Source organism: Lepidochelys olivacea (genome assembly GCF_965140295.1).
Source record: "Lepidochelys olivacea isolate rLepOli2 genome assembly, chromosome: 21".
NCBI classification, from domain to species: domain Eukaryota; kingdom Metazoa; phylum Chordata; order Testudines; family Cheloniidae; genus Lepidochelys; species Lepidochelys olivacea.
In genome coordinates, this window is record NC_140431.1 from 8,973,197 (window position 1) to 8,990,632 (window position 17,436).

At 51.5% G+C, this 17,436-nt stretch overlaps 1 protein-coding gene across 4 annotated transcripts in view; it reads left to right on the forward strand.

Moving 5' to 3' along the window:
• TFEB (transcription factor EB) overlaps positions 1-16,278 on the forward strand; it is a 49,431-nt gene extending 33,153 nt beyond the window's left edge. For 3 of the 4 annotated variants that reach the window (XM_084610950.1, XM_084610952.1, XM_084610951.1), the window contains exons 2-9: positions 5,745-5,967; positions 6,083-6,337; positions 6,678-6,758; positions 8,462-8,591; positions 8,817-8,873; positions 10,046-10,121; positions 10,799-10,946; positions 12,877-16,278. In XM_084610950.1, the coding sequence (XP_084467076.1) occupies positions 5,776-5,967; positions 6,083-6,337; positions 6,678-6,758; positions 8,462-8,591; positions 8,817-8,873; positions 10,046-10,121; positions 10,799-10,946; positions 12,877-13,314 (1,377 nt within the window). In that variant the 5' untranslated portion in view covers positions 5,745-5,775 and the 3' untranslated portion in view covers positions 13,315-16,278. The remainder of the gene's footprint in view (positions 1-5,744; positions 5,968-6,082; positions 6,338-6,677; positions 6,759-8,461; positions 8,592-8,816; positions 8,874-10,045; positions 10,122-10,798; positions 10,947-12,876) is intronic. The other variant, XM_084610953.1, reaches the window with a different exon arrangement.
• The last annotated feature ends 1,158 nt before the right edge of the window (positions 16,279-17,436 follow it).

The window sequence follows — 17,436 nt, forward strand, 5'->3', positions numbered from 1 at the left end:
GTGAGTTAACTTACAAAGAGGGTCTTTACCCTCATTGTTCTTTGTTCCCTCTTTAAAAATTGGTATCAAGCTGGCACAGGTTGTGCCCTGGAATGAATGGAAAAAAGACCAAATAAGCTACTAGCTGGTGCGATTTTTTTTTTCCCTATGGACCTTGGCCTCGATTTTTCAAACTGAGTTGTGCTTTTGGATGCCTAGTTAGAGACACCGTAAAGGGGCAGAGGGGGTTCAGCGCTGTCTGATAATCAGGCCCCTTTAAGAGGTCTCAAGTTGGGCCCCCCCAAAGCTCTAGTGCTGGTTCTCAACCAGAGGTAGGCAGAGGTCTGCCAGGGGGTACACCAATTCATCTAGATATTTGCCTAGTTTTACAACAGGCTACATAAAAAGCACTAGTGAAGTCAGTACAAGCTAAAATTTCCTACAGACAATGACTTGTTTATACTGCTCTGTATACTATACACTGCAATGTAAGTACAATATTTATATTCCAGTCGATTTGTTTTATAACTACATGGTAAAAATAAGAATAAGTAATTTTTCAGCACTAGCGTGCTGTGACTCTTTTTGTATTTTTATGTCTGATTTTGTAAGCACGTAATTTTTAAGTGGGGTGAAACTTGGGGGTAGGCAAGACCAAGCAGACTTCTGAAATGATTATAGTAGTATGGAAAGGTTGAGAGCCATTGCGCTTCTGAAACTCTTGGACTGTGTCTTTTGCCTGATATGTAAGACTCAGGCCCTGCCCACCTGTAGGTCATGAGAGAGGAAGGATGGCCCAGTGGTTAGGGTACTGAACTGGGACTTGGGAGACCTGGGTTCTGTTTTCTCCTCTGCCACAGGAAATTCCTGTGAGAGTTTGGGCAAGTCACCTAGCATCTCTGTGCTTCAGTTTACCCATCTGCACTGCCCTGCCTCACGGAGGGTTGTGAGGAGAAATGCTTTAAAAAAAAGATTCTGAGGTGCTCAGATACTGCCCCGCTGAGGGCCATATAAGAGCCAAGGATAGATGATGATGATGCATCTCTCTCTTCCCCCATAGATCTTGGGTTTCTTATAACAGTGGGTCAGTATCATTGTTCCTATTTTACCAGTGGGAGACACTGAGGCACGAAGTGGGGCTGTGACTTGCCTGGCTGAGGTCACACCATAAGTCAGTGGCTGTGCCAGGCCCAGGCCCTAGAACTTGATTCTCAGTTACTCCATTTTCATGCTGGAGGGAAGGGGGGTTTAAGCCACTTCTGCGCTGCCTGGATTCTGGAACCGTGCACGGATCTGCCCAGTCCCATACAGACCACGGGAAGCAAAGAATAATTACAGCACAGTACACTCGGCCCATGCCTCTGACCCCCATGCCAGGTGCTGGGAGCAGCGTCCACCATATGGAGCCCCTTTCACTAACTCACACTTGGGCGTGCAGTGTCTTTTCTCAGGGGCCCTTTCCACACACTTAAAGCCCCTTTATGCTGGCAGAGTAGCACAGAAGGGCCTTGACGTCGCTGAGAATGTCCCACTGTCTCTTGATTTGTAGTCCAGTGCCCTATCGCCCCTGGGGCATGTTTGGCTCTTTTTGCAAGTGTTGTGATGTTAGCGCTGGTCTCTTGGACAAATTCCCTTTGAGCTAATTGCATCCTGCCTCCATGAATACTCTTTGCAGTTTTCACTGGACCCATTTTCTCCCAAATGCAGTGCTGTTATTGGGCATACTTAAACAGCACCCTGTATTTTGCCTCAGAGGTGACTGCATTTTAGTGGTGTGAGAATTGATTGCTAATACAGCAGCAACTCTGTAGTGAAAGGGATGAGGCAGTTTCCATCCTGAGCCCAGTTTTGAGGTGATCCCACCCACTAGAATATTAAAATGCTTTGGGACCTTTCTGAATGAAAAAACACTCAGTAAATGTAAGTCATTGTCTGGGCCTCTAGACTGGATTATTATCCAGATCTGTTGACTGGTTTGTGTCTGTGTGTGCGTGTGTGTATGTATTGGGGGGTAAAGGTATGGTATTTAAAAACAATATATCTGTTCAGACAGTGTCTCCATGTACCCCACACCTTCCACATCAGATAGGTAACAATAGCCTCGCTTTGCAAACAGGGAGACTGAGACGCAGAGAACTTAGGGGACTTGCTCATGGTCCGAAAGCCACGGATGGAGCTCAGGAGTCTTGGTTCTGAGGCCTGTGCCTTAAACACAAGATCATCCTTCCTCTTGCTTCCTTGTTTATCAACATCATGGGTTCCCAGGTGTTTGAGTGTGCAAACCTTGGAGAAGAGAGAGAGAGGCAAGGGTCAGAAGTGAATCGCTAACAGGACTGTGCGGGATGGGAGTTAGACAAGTCCTCTCCCCCTGCTGCACTTTTCTGCTCTGGATTGACCTCTGTAGGACACTTTGTAGTGTCACAATTCATGGGAGTGGCATGTCTTGACTGAGTGGGAAAGGTAACCCGGTCCCCCTGATCACTCTCAGTTCCCTAAATATACAAGGAAACATCCCTTCCCTGCATTGCCAGATTCACTGCTCCTGCTGCTGAATTGTGTACCTCCTGCCTTCTTCATCTCGAATCTCTCTCCTTCCCCCCCCACATGTCTTCAGACACAGCAGTCTGGAGAAAAAATTCTGCTTTGAACCACCTGCCATCTTCCCCAAGTTACGGATGATGGGCTATCCCAGTGTGAGCTAGCAATTAGAGTAGTGGACCGGGAGCCAAGACCCCTGGGTTCAGTTCTACAGTCTGCATGGGCGGGTGGTTCCCAAACCTTTTCCTAAGGTGAATCGCCAACTGCATTTTGTCTTATTTATTTTTGCGACCCACCATTATGGATATGCACCCTCTGCCCCGGCACTGCAACCCTAACCCCCGTGAGCCTTGCCTGTACTGACCAAGCAGCTCCTATCCCGCAGGGCTGGGCCCAGCTCTGGGCTCATGGTGGGCTCACGCCACCCCTGCAGGAACTCCCTTCTGCCTCGGGCCAGGGGAAGTGTGTGTTTGCTTAGGCAAAGGACCTGTGATGGGTTAATCTGGCCCTAGATGTGGTGACCCACTTAGAACCTTCCTGCGACCCATCATTTGGGCAACACTTGTCCAGGGGATAGAGCAGACGGTCACAAGTCAGGACTCCTGGGTTCTATTCGCACTGACTCCCTGTCCCCATCTGTAAAAAGGGGCATCATGACACTGAGCTGTACCTGCCTCGCAGGATGGATGAGTCCGTAACACTCAGTACTTCAGAAACAGTATGTCCCAGGTAGGGCGGCTCCCTCTGGAGCCCCCTCGTCTCTGCAGGCTTCTTTAGCGCTGCTTCACTGCACCTGAATGGGCTCCCATCCCCTTTGTATGGACAAACAAGAGCCCTGTCTGTGTCTGGCTGCGTCGCTCTCCGTCACCTCGTGCTGCTTCTCTCGCCTCCAGACTCTTGCATGCAGGCTCGTGGGACAGAAGGGGCATTGTTTGCATTGTTCGAGTGTTAAGGTTTCACTCTGGCTTTGGGTTTAATGACTCCTGACAGTCTCCCCACCACCAGGCTATGGGGAGCACCTATAGGTTTAGGGGACAAGGGAGACTGGGTGTGGGTCATGCTAGGTAAGTTAAGAGACAGTTAAACCATGTCATTCCACTTCCTGTGCAAGGCTCTTTTCTTTCTTCCTCTTTCTCTCTCTGGCTGTCTTTTTTTTTTTTTTTTTTTTTTAACATGTTCTTTCTCTTCACAGATCTTTCTTTTGGCTCCCACCAGCAGCACATCAGTGGGATTTCCCTTGAAATCCAGGAATAACTAACTGGCTATTACCCTCTTTCTTCTCTATCTGGCCTATTCTCTTGGCTTTCCCTTTGTGCTCCCATCTCTGTCCACAGCTGGGTTCCTGGACCTTGGGTTTCTCTTGTAGCAATAGAGACATCACCTGGAAGCTCTCCATGGAAATAAGAGGCAGTCTTGGGTCTGGGTGGGTGGCAGAATGTCTGGAACCCTGACTGGTCCCTTGTCTCAGAGCTGGGAAGTGCCTCAATCCAGGGCATCGATTTCCAGCTTCCAGGAGAAACCAGCACATAAAGGTCAGTGAGCGCTGGGGTCTGGATTTGCCTCACTGCACAGATTCCATGCATTGCTGGTTTTCCTCACCCACCTGCTTTCTCTCCCTCTTATCGGGCTCTGGCACTGATTTAGGAGCTCTCTCTCCTTCTGCCAACTGGCCCTGGTTTGACAGCAAGGCAGAGCAAGTTTGTCATGAAAGAGCCTGGCATCCGAGTACAGGCAGGGTCCAGACCTGAATCATTTCCTCTCCCAGAGCAGGGACAGCAGCTAGTCCAGGCACAGCAGGACCAGAGAGACGAAGGCGAAGATTGAAAAGAAATGGAGGGGCCTGAACTGAGGCTCCTTGGCTCCAATTAGATACATGGCTGTGTGCAACTGCTATACCCACAGGACCTTCTGGTACCTGGAATTCCTGAAAATCAGGCCTTGCTTATCTAGGTGCCAAAACATCGACCAGGGCACCCCATTTTAGACCCCCTATTTTTGAAAATCTTGGCTGAATTTCCAGTCCCTCAGCAGAAGATGGCCTACTGAGGTCTGTGGGGTGGAGAACATCAGGCCTGAATCACTGGAAACTCATCTTGCCCCCTTCCCTAACAGAGGGTTGTGCCTTTAGTCCCTTGATATGGCAGCATGCCTGGGAAAGGGGTTTGGCTCAATGAATGGGGAGTGTGCAGCATGGCCTAGTGGTTAGAGGACTGGACGAGGACTCAGGAGACTTGGTTCTATTTCCAACTCTACCACTGGCCTGCTGGGTGAGTTTGGGCAAAGTCTCATCCTTGCCTAGTGCCTCGGTTTTCCCATCTGTTCAGTGACCTCCTTTATAAAGTGCTTTGAGCTCTCCCGATGAAAAGTGCCAGATAAGAGCTAGGGATGATTATTTTTTCCGAGTGCCTGCAGTGGGTCATTCCAGATCAGTGGCCGAAGGTGGAAAGATGAAGTCTTTGAAGCTGTCATGGGAAACGGTTGATGGCTTTTTTGTGTATCCTTCTTTTGGGGGTTGGTTTATTGCTGTGGCTATTTTTGTGGTGGGGCCCAAAGATCAAAGCCCTGTTCTGCTCGGTGTTGACTGGGAGTCAGAGGGTCTTTCCCTGACTCGGGGAGGCAGTTTGACTTACTGGTTAGAGAACTGACTTCCCACGCTTCAGTTCTCTGCACGACCACAGGCTGGCTGCAGGTCACTCAGCCTTTCTGTGCTGCAGCTCCCCAGGTATAAAGCAGGGATAATAATCCTTTCTTTGCCTTCTGTATTTCGATTGTAAGCTCTTCCAGGCAGGGACTTCATTACATGTACGTACGGCACCTAATCACCTCATAGTTAACCCTTATATCATGCTTTTCAGAGTGATCGCCCAGGAAATAATCACAGGCTGGTGCTGCCTTGGTAGGACTGGTCTTGCCATCCTTACGGCATGCTGGGGCCCTGATATTGGCTGGGAGGCCACTGGTGGTAGAGGTCACTTGGCTGTGGATGCAGCTGTCATACAGAGAAAATACTCTGTGTGGCCACGGGCAAGCCCCTTTGCCACCCTGTGCCTCTGTTTCCCCATCTGTAAAATGGGGATAACGTTACTGACCCTCCCCACATGAAGCATGTTGAGATAGCGAGGTGGCGGGCACTCCCCAACAGTGCTGCCATTAGAGCCAGGGCCCTCGGGCTTGACTTAATCCTGTTGCAGCCTTTGCTATGGTCCAACCCATCCCATGTCTCTCAGGAGAAGCCGTGACCCGCCCCACGCTAGCGCCATGGCGTCGCGCATCGGCCTGCGGATGCAGCTTATGCGGGAGCAAGCACAGCAGGAGGAGCAGAGGGAGCGGCTGCAGCAGCAAGCGGTGATGCATTACATGCAGCAGCAGATGCCGCTGGCCCCCACGCCTGCCATCAACACTCCAGTCCAATTCCAGTCTGCGCCGTCTGTGCCGGGAGAGGTCTTAAAGGTACAGTACAAATTAGTTTGTTTTCTTCTCTCCTTGGGGGGGGTGGGGAGGGAGTCTTGGTCGTGTTGAGAGCTCTAATAGTTTTTCCCTGCCTGGGGGGTGTGTGGATTTTTAGGTTCAGTCGTACCTGGAGAACCCCACCACGTATCATCTGCAGAAGTCACGGGACAAGAAGGTCCAGGAGTATATCTCTGAAACCTACGGGAATAAGTTTGCTTCTCACATCAGCCCCGTCCGGCACTCTCCAAAGCCTCCCCCGGCTGCCTCCCCGGGCGTCCGGCCCGGCCATGTCATGTCCTCTTCAGCTGGCAACAGCGCTCCCAACAGCCCCATGGCCATGCTCAACATCAGCTCCAACCCGGAGAGGGAGGTAAGGAAATTGCTTGGCTTTATAGAGCAGCAGGATGGAATAGGGGAGAGGAAGTGAAGGATTTAAAAGCGGCATGTGATCAGGATCTCTCCAGTCCTGGCTTCTCTCAGCAGGAGGCACTATAAGGAGCAGAGCGGAGAGCTGGGATTTCCCAGCAGGAGGCACGGTGGGACATAGGATATAAATATTTAGCTAGATGTAGCGCATTTCATGGACAAGGCAGCTCATAGCATCAAAAATGAAACCATGGAACTGAGGAAACCCTCAGCTGTCTTGTTTTTGCCCAGTGACCCTGCATCTCCAGCCGTGTGCTTTGTCAGAATGCAACTTTCTCTTCCAGATAGACGAGGTCATTGATGACATCATGCGTCTGGATGATGTTTTGGGCTATATTAACCCGGAAATGCACATGCCCAACACCGTGAGTGTCTCTGATTGACTTCTGGCCTGTTATCCTGACTGTGGAGGGAGGGGAGGAGCCTGCATTTGACATGTGCTGGCCAGGGAACTGTTAGAGTATATGTGCTCGAGGGTATGGGGAAACGGAGCTCTTCCAGCAAAGGGTAGCCGCAGGGAGAGGGTGACTGTGCTATCCATACCCTCTGGGCTGGATTGTCCGTGGCTCTCCGCCCCTTCCATTGATGGCCGAGAGCCAGGGTAACCGCTGTACGCTAGTGCGGTCTAGCCTCGGGGCTGTGGGGAGCAGAGTGTAAGCTAGAGCAGCTACTGAGGCTGCTCTAACTCACACTGGGGGTCAGACAGGCTTTTGGCTGGTCTCAAAATATAGGGAGGCTCACTGGAGGCATGAAGCCACCTTTACCACCTGCCCCCTCAATTCCTGCCCTGAGCGGAGTTCGGCTGGAACAGAGAAGCTGGCAACTGGGGTGTCCCTGCATTGATGGTTGCTACTGACTGTCAAGGCCGTAACCTGGGATTTTGCTGCACGCTCTCTGTATGTCAGCCCAGCACCCGGCAGGCAGTGGGAAATCATGCGTCATGGTGTGTACAAACTGGCTGAGCCTCTTTCCCCCTGCCCAGCCCCTAGAGTTGTAGTGATTATTATTGCCTAGTAAGTCAGCAGCCAGTGCTAGTCTGAGCTGGCTGCAGCCTGACCTAGAGACTGTAAACATCGGTTGGCATTGCTGTGTGTGGGCTGGGGGAGGGGAAAGCAGTGCAATAGCATGACTGACTGCTATGAGACTCCACGAGCCCTTTCCTTAAGGCTTCTGCTTTTAAATGAGCCCCAAAGGGCTGGGAGGGCGTAAGAGATCCGTGACTGTCCCCCATTGTGCAAACTCAGCAGGGTTTGAGGCCTGAACTCCCAGCACAGGCTGCTATCACTTGAACTTTTGGCCTGACTGTGAGGATTGCAGTCTGGTGATTAGAGCAGGGGAATTGGGAGTCTTGGTTTCAGTTCTTGATTCAGCCACTGCACGTCCATGAGCGAGTCCATTTACCTCTCAGTGTTGCCATCTGTAAAATAGGGCTAAGGATATCTAACTCCCAGGGTGCATGGTGAGGCTTTCTTGATTGTGCTTTGAGATTCTGTCACTGGATGGAAGGCACCATAGCAAGGTGAAGATTGATTGATTTTTAACACCCTCCTCCCTTTCCATCACTTAGCGTCCCACCGTGAGAACGTATCATGCGGCAATGAGGCTACTTAGCGCTTTGTCAATGTTTATAGCTGGGATTTTCAGTGGGGCTTAGAGTTAGAGCTAGGAGTTAGAGCCTAGTGCCCAGTGAAAGTCAATTCCTCCCTTAGAAAATCTCAGCTTGATGGATTCAGTGTCCAAGCCATCACTGCCCTGCCCCTCGTGAATTAGGTCAGTAGCCTTGTCCTCATTTTGCACATAGGGAAACCGAGGCACAGAGGGGTGAAGTGACTCACCTAAGGTCCCACAGAGAGTCAGTGGCAGAGCAGGGGAGTAGAAACCAGCAGTTTCCAGCTCCCAGTTGCATGCTCAGCCCCTAGATTGTGGTGCCCTTCATGCCAGGCCTTGTGATTTGGAATCTTACTGGAGATCCAGCCCTGAGCCAGCTTTCTAACTCCCTGATCCCATCTCCCGCTGCTCCTCCTCCTGGATGAGAACCATACTAATCATGTGCTTCCTTGTTTTTCAGCTTCCAATGTCCAGCAGTCACATGAATGTATATAGTGGTGACCCCCAGCTGACGGCCTCCCTGGTGGCTGTCACCAGCAGTTCATGCCCTGCCGACCTCACTCAGAAGAGAGACCTGACAGGTAACGCATGTGAGTTCTGACTGCAGCTTATGTGTGTGTCCGTGTCTGTCAGGTCGGGCCAAATCCTGCATCAATGCTCGTGCCACTGATGGTAGCGAGGGTTACGCGGGGTGCGGGTCAAACAGAATCCTGCCCACTCTGTTTGACGTTACGTACTGAGTGATGCTGGGAGAGGTGGGGAGAAAACACGGCTTTGTAACAAGCGTGGTGTGACCTCTTGGGTCTTTCTTGTAGATGCCGAGAGTCGTGCCTTGGCTAAAGAGCGTCAGAAGAAGGACAATCACAACCTGAGTGAGTGGATGGTTCATTCTAGCTGTATGGCTGGGTCTCCTGCCCTAGTTCCCTTCAGCCCAACCCCCATTCTTTTCCTGGAGGCACCTCTGTCTGTATCGCTGGTTTCCCTTTCACTCTGCCTTCATCCTGCTCATCTGTCTGAACAGCCCATTCCACCTCGCACCTCTTGTGCATGGCATACAGGGATCCCCACAGCATCTCCGAGCAGAGCTCCACCTAACCCAGTATCCTGGCTGACAATGGCCAGTCCCAGATGCTTCAGAGGAAAGTAAAAGAAACCTCATTATTGTGATTATTTTATTTTTATTGCAGTAGTGCCTCAGGTCCCTAGCCATGGACCAAGCCCCCATTGCGCTAGGGGCTGTACATATAGAACAAAGAGACAGTTCTTGCCACAAAGGTCTTACAATCGAAGTAAGATCAGACAGTATCTTCTGGACAGTTATGGGATAACCTGTTCAGAGGGAAGTTTCTTCATGAGCACTGTCAGGCCCTCACCACTAGCTTGCGGCCTGAAATATGAGGGTTTGTATCCCATAGATATTGGTACCATGTCTAATGTAACTCTAATGTTCTCTTTCTCCATCAAAATGTCTCATCCTTTGTTTGTTTGAATAGTGCTAAGCTCTTGGTCTCAATAACTTCCTATGCTAAATAGCATCCTAAGTCTCTCCCACCCCACCTCCAAGCCCCCTTGTCATACCCAGTACCTCCTATGACACCGCATGCTACCTTCAACCACTTCTCTCCCATCCAATATGGCTCTACACTACCCCATCTCTCCCAACAGCTCTTGCAACCCACCCTCCTCTCTAAACTGTCCCTCGCCCACTGAATGTTTCCCCATCTAGACCTTTGCCACCCCACCTCCGACTGCCCTGTGCCTGTGAAGTCGATCACATGTAAACTGCAGTCCTCCAGAATTGAAGGATGCATGTTTGGGTGACGAGGACAGGCCAGCTTCTGAATGGCTCTCCTAGTCCCTCGGTCCAAAGCTGGGTAAGGAGAACAAGGGACGAGAATCTCTCTGGGGAACTTGGTGATTTCCATAATCCAGGTTGGGGACAGTGGGGACTGAGAGTGGTACAGGCTGCAGAGAGTTGAGGCTGGTCCCAAATTCCTAAACGTGGGTCAGTTTCCAACTCTCTCTTTCCCTTCCCTCTCTTTAGTTGAGAGAAGACGAAGGTTTAACATCAACGATCGCATCAAAGAACTTGGAATGCTGATCCCAAAAGCCAATGATCTGTAAGTATCACTGCAAGCGGTACAAGTCGCCTTGTCTTACATATCCCACGTGGATTTGATGGTGCGTGGCAGAGGAATTGTTAAGGATGGTCCAAATGGTGTGGCCCTGGGGGATGAACCTTATTCTGTAGATCAGGAGAAAACTTTCTAATTGCAACTGTTGAGTGTTCGTCCCGGAGAAACAGTGGGAGTCCCGTTGTTTGACCTGTAAAACTTGACTGGACAAGGCACCTGAAAATTTACTGTGGAGATCAAGCCTGCTCTGGCCAGGGATGGACTAGATGTAGATGATTGTCTGCCGTTTCCTAGTAACGGGTTGTTCCAGTGCTGAGCCAGATTCTGTTTCACACATGGAGAATTTTCATTCCTTCATCTGATCTTCCAGCTGGGCAACTGCTTTGATACTGGCCGGTTGGGTGTCAGTGTCTGGTCCCACATCGGATTCCCTAGGAGTCTGGTGCTTGGTGTTTTCAGAGGCTGGGATAATGGCGTGTGTGTATTGACCCAGGCCAGTGCCATTCCCTACATGAGTGTGTCCAGGAGGTAATTCAGGGCATTACATTTGCAGAGAGGCATTTCAGTACAGCAGTGCTCGTTAGAACTTGTCAGCTCCTTCTAACCAACTCCAAGGCCCGAACAGCACAGATTGTAATGACTTCTCCCATGTGGTACCCTAGAGATGTTCGCTGGAACAAAGGGACGATCCTGAAGGCCTCGGTTGATTACATCAGGAGGATGCAAAAGGACCTGCAGAGGTCACGGGATCTGGAGAATCACTCTCGGCGTCTGGAAATGACGAATAAGCAGTTATTGATCCGTATCCAGGTGTGTTCCCATCTTCCCCCTGTCCCTCCATTCTAACCCAGCCTGAGGATGTATCCACACTGTAATAAGAGACCCACGACACGGCCGTGGGTCACCTGGGTCAGTTGACTTGGGCTCACGTGGCTAGAGCTGCATGCTAAAAATTGCAGTGTAGCCATGCAGTCTTAGGCTCTGAAACCCTGTGCAGGAAAGGGCATTGGAGGGCAGGCTCCAGCCTGACCTACACTGCTATCTTTAGCTCCGCGAGTCTGATGCCGTTGACCCGGACTCTGAGACTAGGTGCCACAGGTTTTGGGTTTTTTTCTTGGTGTAGATGTACCTTAAAACACCTTCAGGGGCTCAAATCTTGTTCCTGCCCCTTCACAGGGAGTCTGGGCAAGATTCTGTTCTCCCTTAAGGCTGTGAAATTAGAGCATCTTCATTGACCTAGATGGAGTCCGTCCAGACTCTCACTGGCATCACCTGAGATTCATTTCTGCCCCTTTGAGATGCTCCATGCACACACTGGGCCAAAACTAGTGAAGTCTCTGGCTAGGTTCCCATTGACTTCAGTGGGCTTTGCATCAGGCCCCTAGCAATGCTGTTTGCACAGCTTACTTATTGCAGACATGCAGGTCCTTTAGGGGCCTGCTCCTGCCTACCCTCTTCCTCACCTGGGCCATTTCCATTGACTTGTGAGTGCTGCTTTGCAGATCAGGCCCTCCGCTTGCAGCTGACCGGTTCCCACCAGTGGCAGGGACGAGCTAGTTTGGGAGTGCTTCCATTCAAAACAAGGAACACTTGCAACTCTTGGCGTTCGCGTGGGAGCCAGGCTTGCTGTGTTTGTAGCTGTCCCTGCCGTGGGGAGGCCTGTGCTTCCCAGGCTGTGGCACTTGGGCTAACACTTTCAAACCTATTTGCTAATGGCAGGCTCCAAATCCATCTCTGGGCACCTAAAGAGAGGTTTTTAGGAGCCTCAGTGTGGATTTAGGAGGCTCACTAGGCCGCCAGGTTTGGAAAGATTGACCTAGGGTTTATGGTACCTGGTGCTACCTGGATAGGGATGCTGACGCCAGCTTTAGCCAGGGATTTCATGTAGGTTAGCGAGCAGCCTGCTTGCACTAAAGCACTGAGCCTGCAATGTCCGCCTCACCTTATCCTTGGGTCGCTGATCACTGGAATTCAGCCTACGAAATAGAAAACCTGGCAGGGACTGGGGACTTTATGGATTAAAGTTTGAATTGCTGTTTTCTTCTTTGCCTCTTCCTCCTCCTTTATTTCCCTGGGTATCCCCTGTCTTTGTGTAGTTTGCTATCTTTCTCTTCCGCTGTCTCTCTTGGAATCTCTTCACCCCTCTCCCAAGGCCCCTGTCTGTCTGCCTGCCTTTTCCATCTGGCCTTGTCACCAGTTCAGTCCCCTGAGAAGGATGTTCGAAAGGGGTGGAGCTGCTCGAGGATTTGAAATGAACCATGCTTAGTGGCCATGGGGAGAGGTGGGAGTAACCACAAAAATGCTGTTAGGGCTTCTGGGAGCCGTGGTTCTTATTTGCCTTCTTGAAGTGGGTGGCGGCCAGGGCCAAAGTGGTCAAAAGTGCCTGACTTAAGACATCTGAAACGGTCCTGATTTTCAGAGGGGCAGGTGCTCAGCCCTGTCTGAAAATCAGGCCCCTTGAAGGCATCTCAAGTTGGGGGCCCAAAATCACCAGTCGCTTCGGACAGTCTTGGCCTGTAGCGTCTGCACTTTGTCAACCCTCTGGTCCTTAACATGACCCTGGTGCCTTTCACCCATTGTTTCTGGCTGCTGGATTGTGTCAGTTCAGCTTTCAGGCTAGGGGAGGGTTCCCCACAGAGCAGTTAGTGGGGCGAGACCATCTTGGCTCCCTCCTGCTCCCTGTTATGGTGGTGTTGGTGCCCCTCATAAGGACTCCTGGTTTGTGTGCTCTGTCCTACAGGAGTTGGAGATGCAGGCGCGCCTCCATGGGCTGCCTGCCGCCTCGCCCTCCGGCGTGAACATGGCAGAACTAGTTCAGCAGGTCGTGAAGCAAGAAGGGACTGGAGAGGACGGGTCGATGGAGCCTCAGCAGCCCCAGCTACCTCCAGACCAGGAGACGCAGCAGCAGCTGCCGTTGCTACCTCCGTCTCCCTACCAGCTGGACTTTACCCACGGCCTGAGCTTTGACGATGGCTCCAGAGGGTTCCGCGACCAGCTGGACCCCAGCCACAATGTCTCTTTCCCCTCTTTATCCAAGAAGGAGCTGGACTTGATGCTGATGGAGGACACCATGTTACCTCTGGCTTCTGACCCCTTGTTCTCCGCCATGTCCCCTGAGGCCTCCAAGGCCAGCAGTCGCAGGAGCAGCTTCAGCATGGAGGATGCTGACATGCTGTGACAACGAGCCGTTCGCAGCCTGGGGGAAAGGACGAGGAGTGAGGCTTGTCTGTGAAGACACACATCCCCCCCACCCACTCACGAGGACCCCAACCCACACTTGAGCCTACGTAGAAATACATTTCTCTATGCAAGCGTTGTCACAGTCACTGGGAAAGTCAGACCCTTGTTGCTACAACTTGATCTGCAAACTTTCTTGCTTTGCCATGAACTGAGCGGAGCTCCCTGGCTTGGAATGACCCTAGATTTACAGCCCAGCTGCCTTGCCTTTCAGCTAAGCTTCCCACAAGCCGCACGCAGTGCAGGAGTGGAGGCTGGAAGCCAGGCCATCAGGTATGAGAAGGAGCCTTCAAGTCCCAGCGGAGGCTAACAGGGGGCTTGTCGCTCAGAGCGCCTTGCTGCAAATGTGCATCCAGCCAAGCTTCACCACGTGACCCACGTTCCCTTAAAGTCTTCCCCAGCCCTGGCGCTATTGCTCTGAAGACGTCGGCAGAGGCTGCCTTGTACCATGTTCCCGCATTAGGCTTCCCCTTCCCTTTTCGGGCAGGGATGTGCAGCTTTCCCAAGGGAGGGTGTGGTGTCCCTAGTCGTCATGGAGTAGGGGAGGTGTGTTTCTCAAGGCTCACTGGGTAAGAAGGCTGCAGGGGGGAAGAGGAGGAGGAGGAGGGCAATCTGAACAAATTATTTAGTGATACCAGAGGGACACTTTCAAAGCTGGGAGCAGGAGTGGGATGCAACAGCCTCATTTATTTGTCACCGGGGTTTGTAAAGGCACCGGCTTTGAGAGTGGACCTACTGAGTCCCACTCAACTTCCGCCCCGTGAGAGATGGGACCGAGCCTCCAACTTCAGAAGTGGGTTCCTAACCCTCAAAAGCGTGGAGGGGGTTGGGATGCCGTTTTGGGCCCATCTCTGCTTCCTCTCACTCTGTTCAGATGAATCCCAAAACTTCCAAGTGATATTCAGTCAAAACCATCAGTGTGCAACTAAACCCACACTGGTGTTTCCGGACACCAGCTTCTGGCTTTGCACCCTCACTTTATGGTGCTGGCCATTTTGCACTATTAAACACTTGGGCGGCTTTTTCAAATGCACCTGAGGGTGACCAGAGAGCGAGTGTGGAAAAATTGGGGTGGGGGGTAATGGGCGCCTGTATAAGACAGAGCCCCGAATATCAGGACTGTCCCTATAAAATCAGGACATCTGGTCAACCTCGCCGGAGCGAGCCTCCCAGCCGAGGCAGACGTGCTAGCTGGGCTCACACTAGCAGGAGCTAAGAACAGTAGTGTGCTGGTTGCATCGCGACCCAGGGGTTGAGACGAGCTTGTACTCATTGCTGCTTTACCGTGCCATTTACACTGGTTTTTAGTGCACTAGCTGGAGCAGAGCGAGCACATGTTCGCCTGCCCAGGCTGGCAGGCGCACTCCCATCTGCACCCTAGACGTGCCCTGAGTGACTTGTGACTACCGAGTATCGCGTTGGGCTAAATCTGAACCTGAGACGTGGAGGCATGTGTGTGGGGGAACCTCCACTATGAACCACACCTGGAAAGGGGGTTTGAATGCGCCTCTGTACACTGAAACCTCCAAGTTGGGACCCTCACACCCAGCATCCCCAGTGCCTGAACCTAGCAAATCAAGCTCATGGAAGGCACCCTAAATAACTGATTGTTATCGTCAGGGTGAGCTTAGAGCCCGTCTTCCGTTAAAACACTCAGTGGGCCAAATCCTGGCAGGCTTTGAGTGCCCTCTGCTCCCAGTGAAATAAGTGAAAGACCTGACTGAGTTGTTTTCTTTCTCAGTCTTTACTCAGGCAAGCCACCCATTGGGGCCAGTGGGAGGCTTTGCCTGAGTTAAGGGGCCTCTGGGTTTGGCTCAGCGTGTTCAGTGTCATCACGAACGCGTGGAAGATGGCCACACGAGGTCAAGTGATCTGGATCCAAACGCTTTCTGCTGAAACATCCATGGGAGGGAATTTTTCTGCCCTTTAAAGAGCACAAACCCAGCCATGGATAGAAGCTGGGAAAAGTTATGTGGGGTGTGGGGGGAGGGATGGAGGGGGAATCTGAGTTCACGGCTCAGTGAGCTTGGCTCTGAAGAGGAGGAGAACAAGGTCTCTGTTCTACAGGGTTCTCCGGCAGCACTGAGGAGCTCAGTGATATGGGGAAACTGGTGTTCTAAATCTCTCGTGTAGGTGCTCCTCCAACCCATGCCACCCTGTCTTGAGGTTGATCCCAGAACCAATATCCATTTGACGAGGAACTGCCAGGGAACATTAAAAACAACTTCTTCCCTCCAACAAGTCCCTCTTCGACTTCCTGTGTCTTCATATTCAGGTTGGAATCTCTCTTGCTAGGCGTGGTGTCCTAGAAACCACGGAAATTAACCCTGCTGAGCTCAAAAGGAAACAGTGAGGAATTATACTGTTTCGGCAAAGGGCTGTTCTGTGTCCTCATTGTGGCTCCGTCTTCCCCCTCGCCCCCAGTTGCTTCCATGTCTGCTTCCAAGTTTCTGGCAACGCAAGCCATGTTCTCGCTGATTGGAAGAGGATATTTCCATCCCTGACCAAAACAAGGTTTGGTCCATTAAGAATGGAATCGAGAACTCCTTCAAAATGACCAGCACTGGCTCCTGACCCCATTCGTGTCATCATAATTCGGAGCTGGGGCTTTTCAGACAGAAGGCAAATCGGTCTTTATACCGTGTCTTTTGGATCCTTAATATAAACCTGTATCTGGGCCCACGCGTAGAGACTGGGTAACAGGGCAGCCACCCTGGTGTGAAGCAGGAGGATGATTGTACATTGGTAACGATTGCCAGAATCTTAGCCAGGGCTCTTTGGCTTCTAAGAGTCCATCCCTCCCCTCCACCCCCCGAAGAGTTTCTTTGCACAGCTTTGTAGCTGAATTGTTTTCTGCTTTCTCAGTGCTGTTGATGTCGGCACAGCCGCAAGGGGAATTGGGGTGGGGAAGAGGAGGAGGTGGGGCGGGGAAGATCACTTCTATTTAAAAGAATAGACAACAGTATTCTACAGTAAGAGCCTAAGGGGCATGTGGGGAAGATGGGGAAATCTTTAATAATGATTAGGGTTGTCAAGCGATTAAAAAATTTAACCGCATAATTATGCAATTAATTGCACTGTTAAACAATAACAGAATACCATTTCTTTAAATATTTGTGGATGTTTTCAACATTTTCAAATATATTGATTTGGATTACCACACAGAATACAAAGTGTACAGTGCTCACTTGATATTTATTTTTGATTACAGATGTTTGCACTGTAAAAAACAAATAGTATTTTTCAGTTCACCTAATACAAGTACTGTAGTGCAATCTCTTTAGCATGAAAGTTGAACTTACAAATATATAATTATGCACAAAAAATACCCTGCATTCAAAAATAAAACAATGTGAAACTTTAGTTTAGAGCAGACGTGGGCAAACTACGGCCCGCGGGCCACAACCGGCCCGCAGGACCCTCCTACCCAGCCCCTGAGATCCTGGCCCGGGAGGCTGGCCCCCAACCCCTCCCCTGCTGTTCCCCCTCACCCGCAGCCTAAGCTCACTGCGCTGCCGGTGCAATGCTCAGGGCGGCGGGACTGCGAGGTTTTTCCGGGTAGCGCAGCTGCAGAGCTGCGGGCTGACCTGGTGCTTTGTGCTGCACTGTGGCGTGGCTGGCTCCAGTCGGGTGGTGCAGCTGCTTGTCCTGGTGCTCTGGGTGGTGCGGCTGTAGCCCTGCCAGCCATCGGCGCTCCAGGCAGCGTGGTCGGGGGCAGGGAGCAGAGGGGGTTGGATAAAGGGCAGGGGAGGTCGGGGCGGTCAGAGAGTGGGGAACATTGGGGTTGAACGGGGGCAGGAGTCCCGGGGGGTCAGTCAGGAATGAGAGGAGGGGTTGGATGGGGCTGTGGAGGGCATTCAGGGGACAGGGAGGGGTGGATGGGACCAAGGGTCCTGGAGTGGGGCCATCAGGGAACGGGGGGGTTGGATAGGGGGCAGGGGCTGGGCCACACCTGGCTGTTTGGGGAGGCACAGTCTCCCCTAATTGGCCGTCCATACAATTTCGGAAACCCTATGTGGCCCTCAGGCCAAAAAGTTTGCCGCCCCTGGTTTAGAGCCTACAA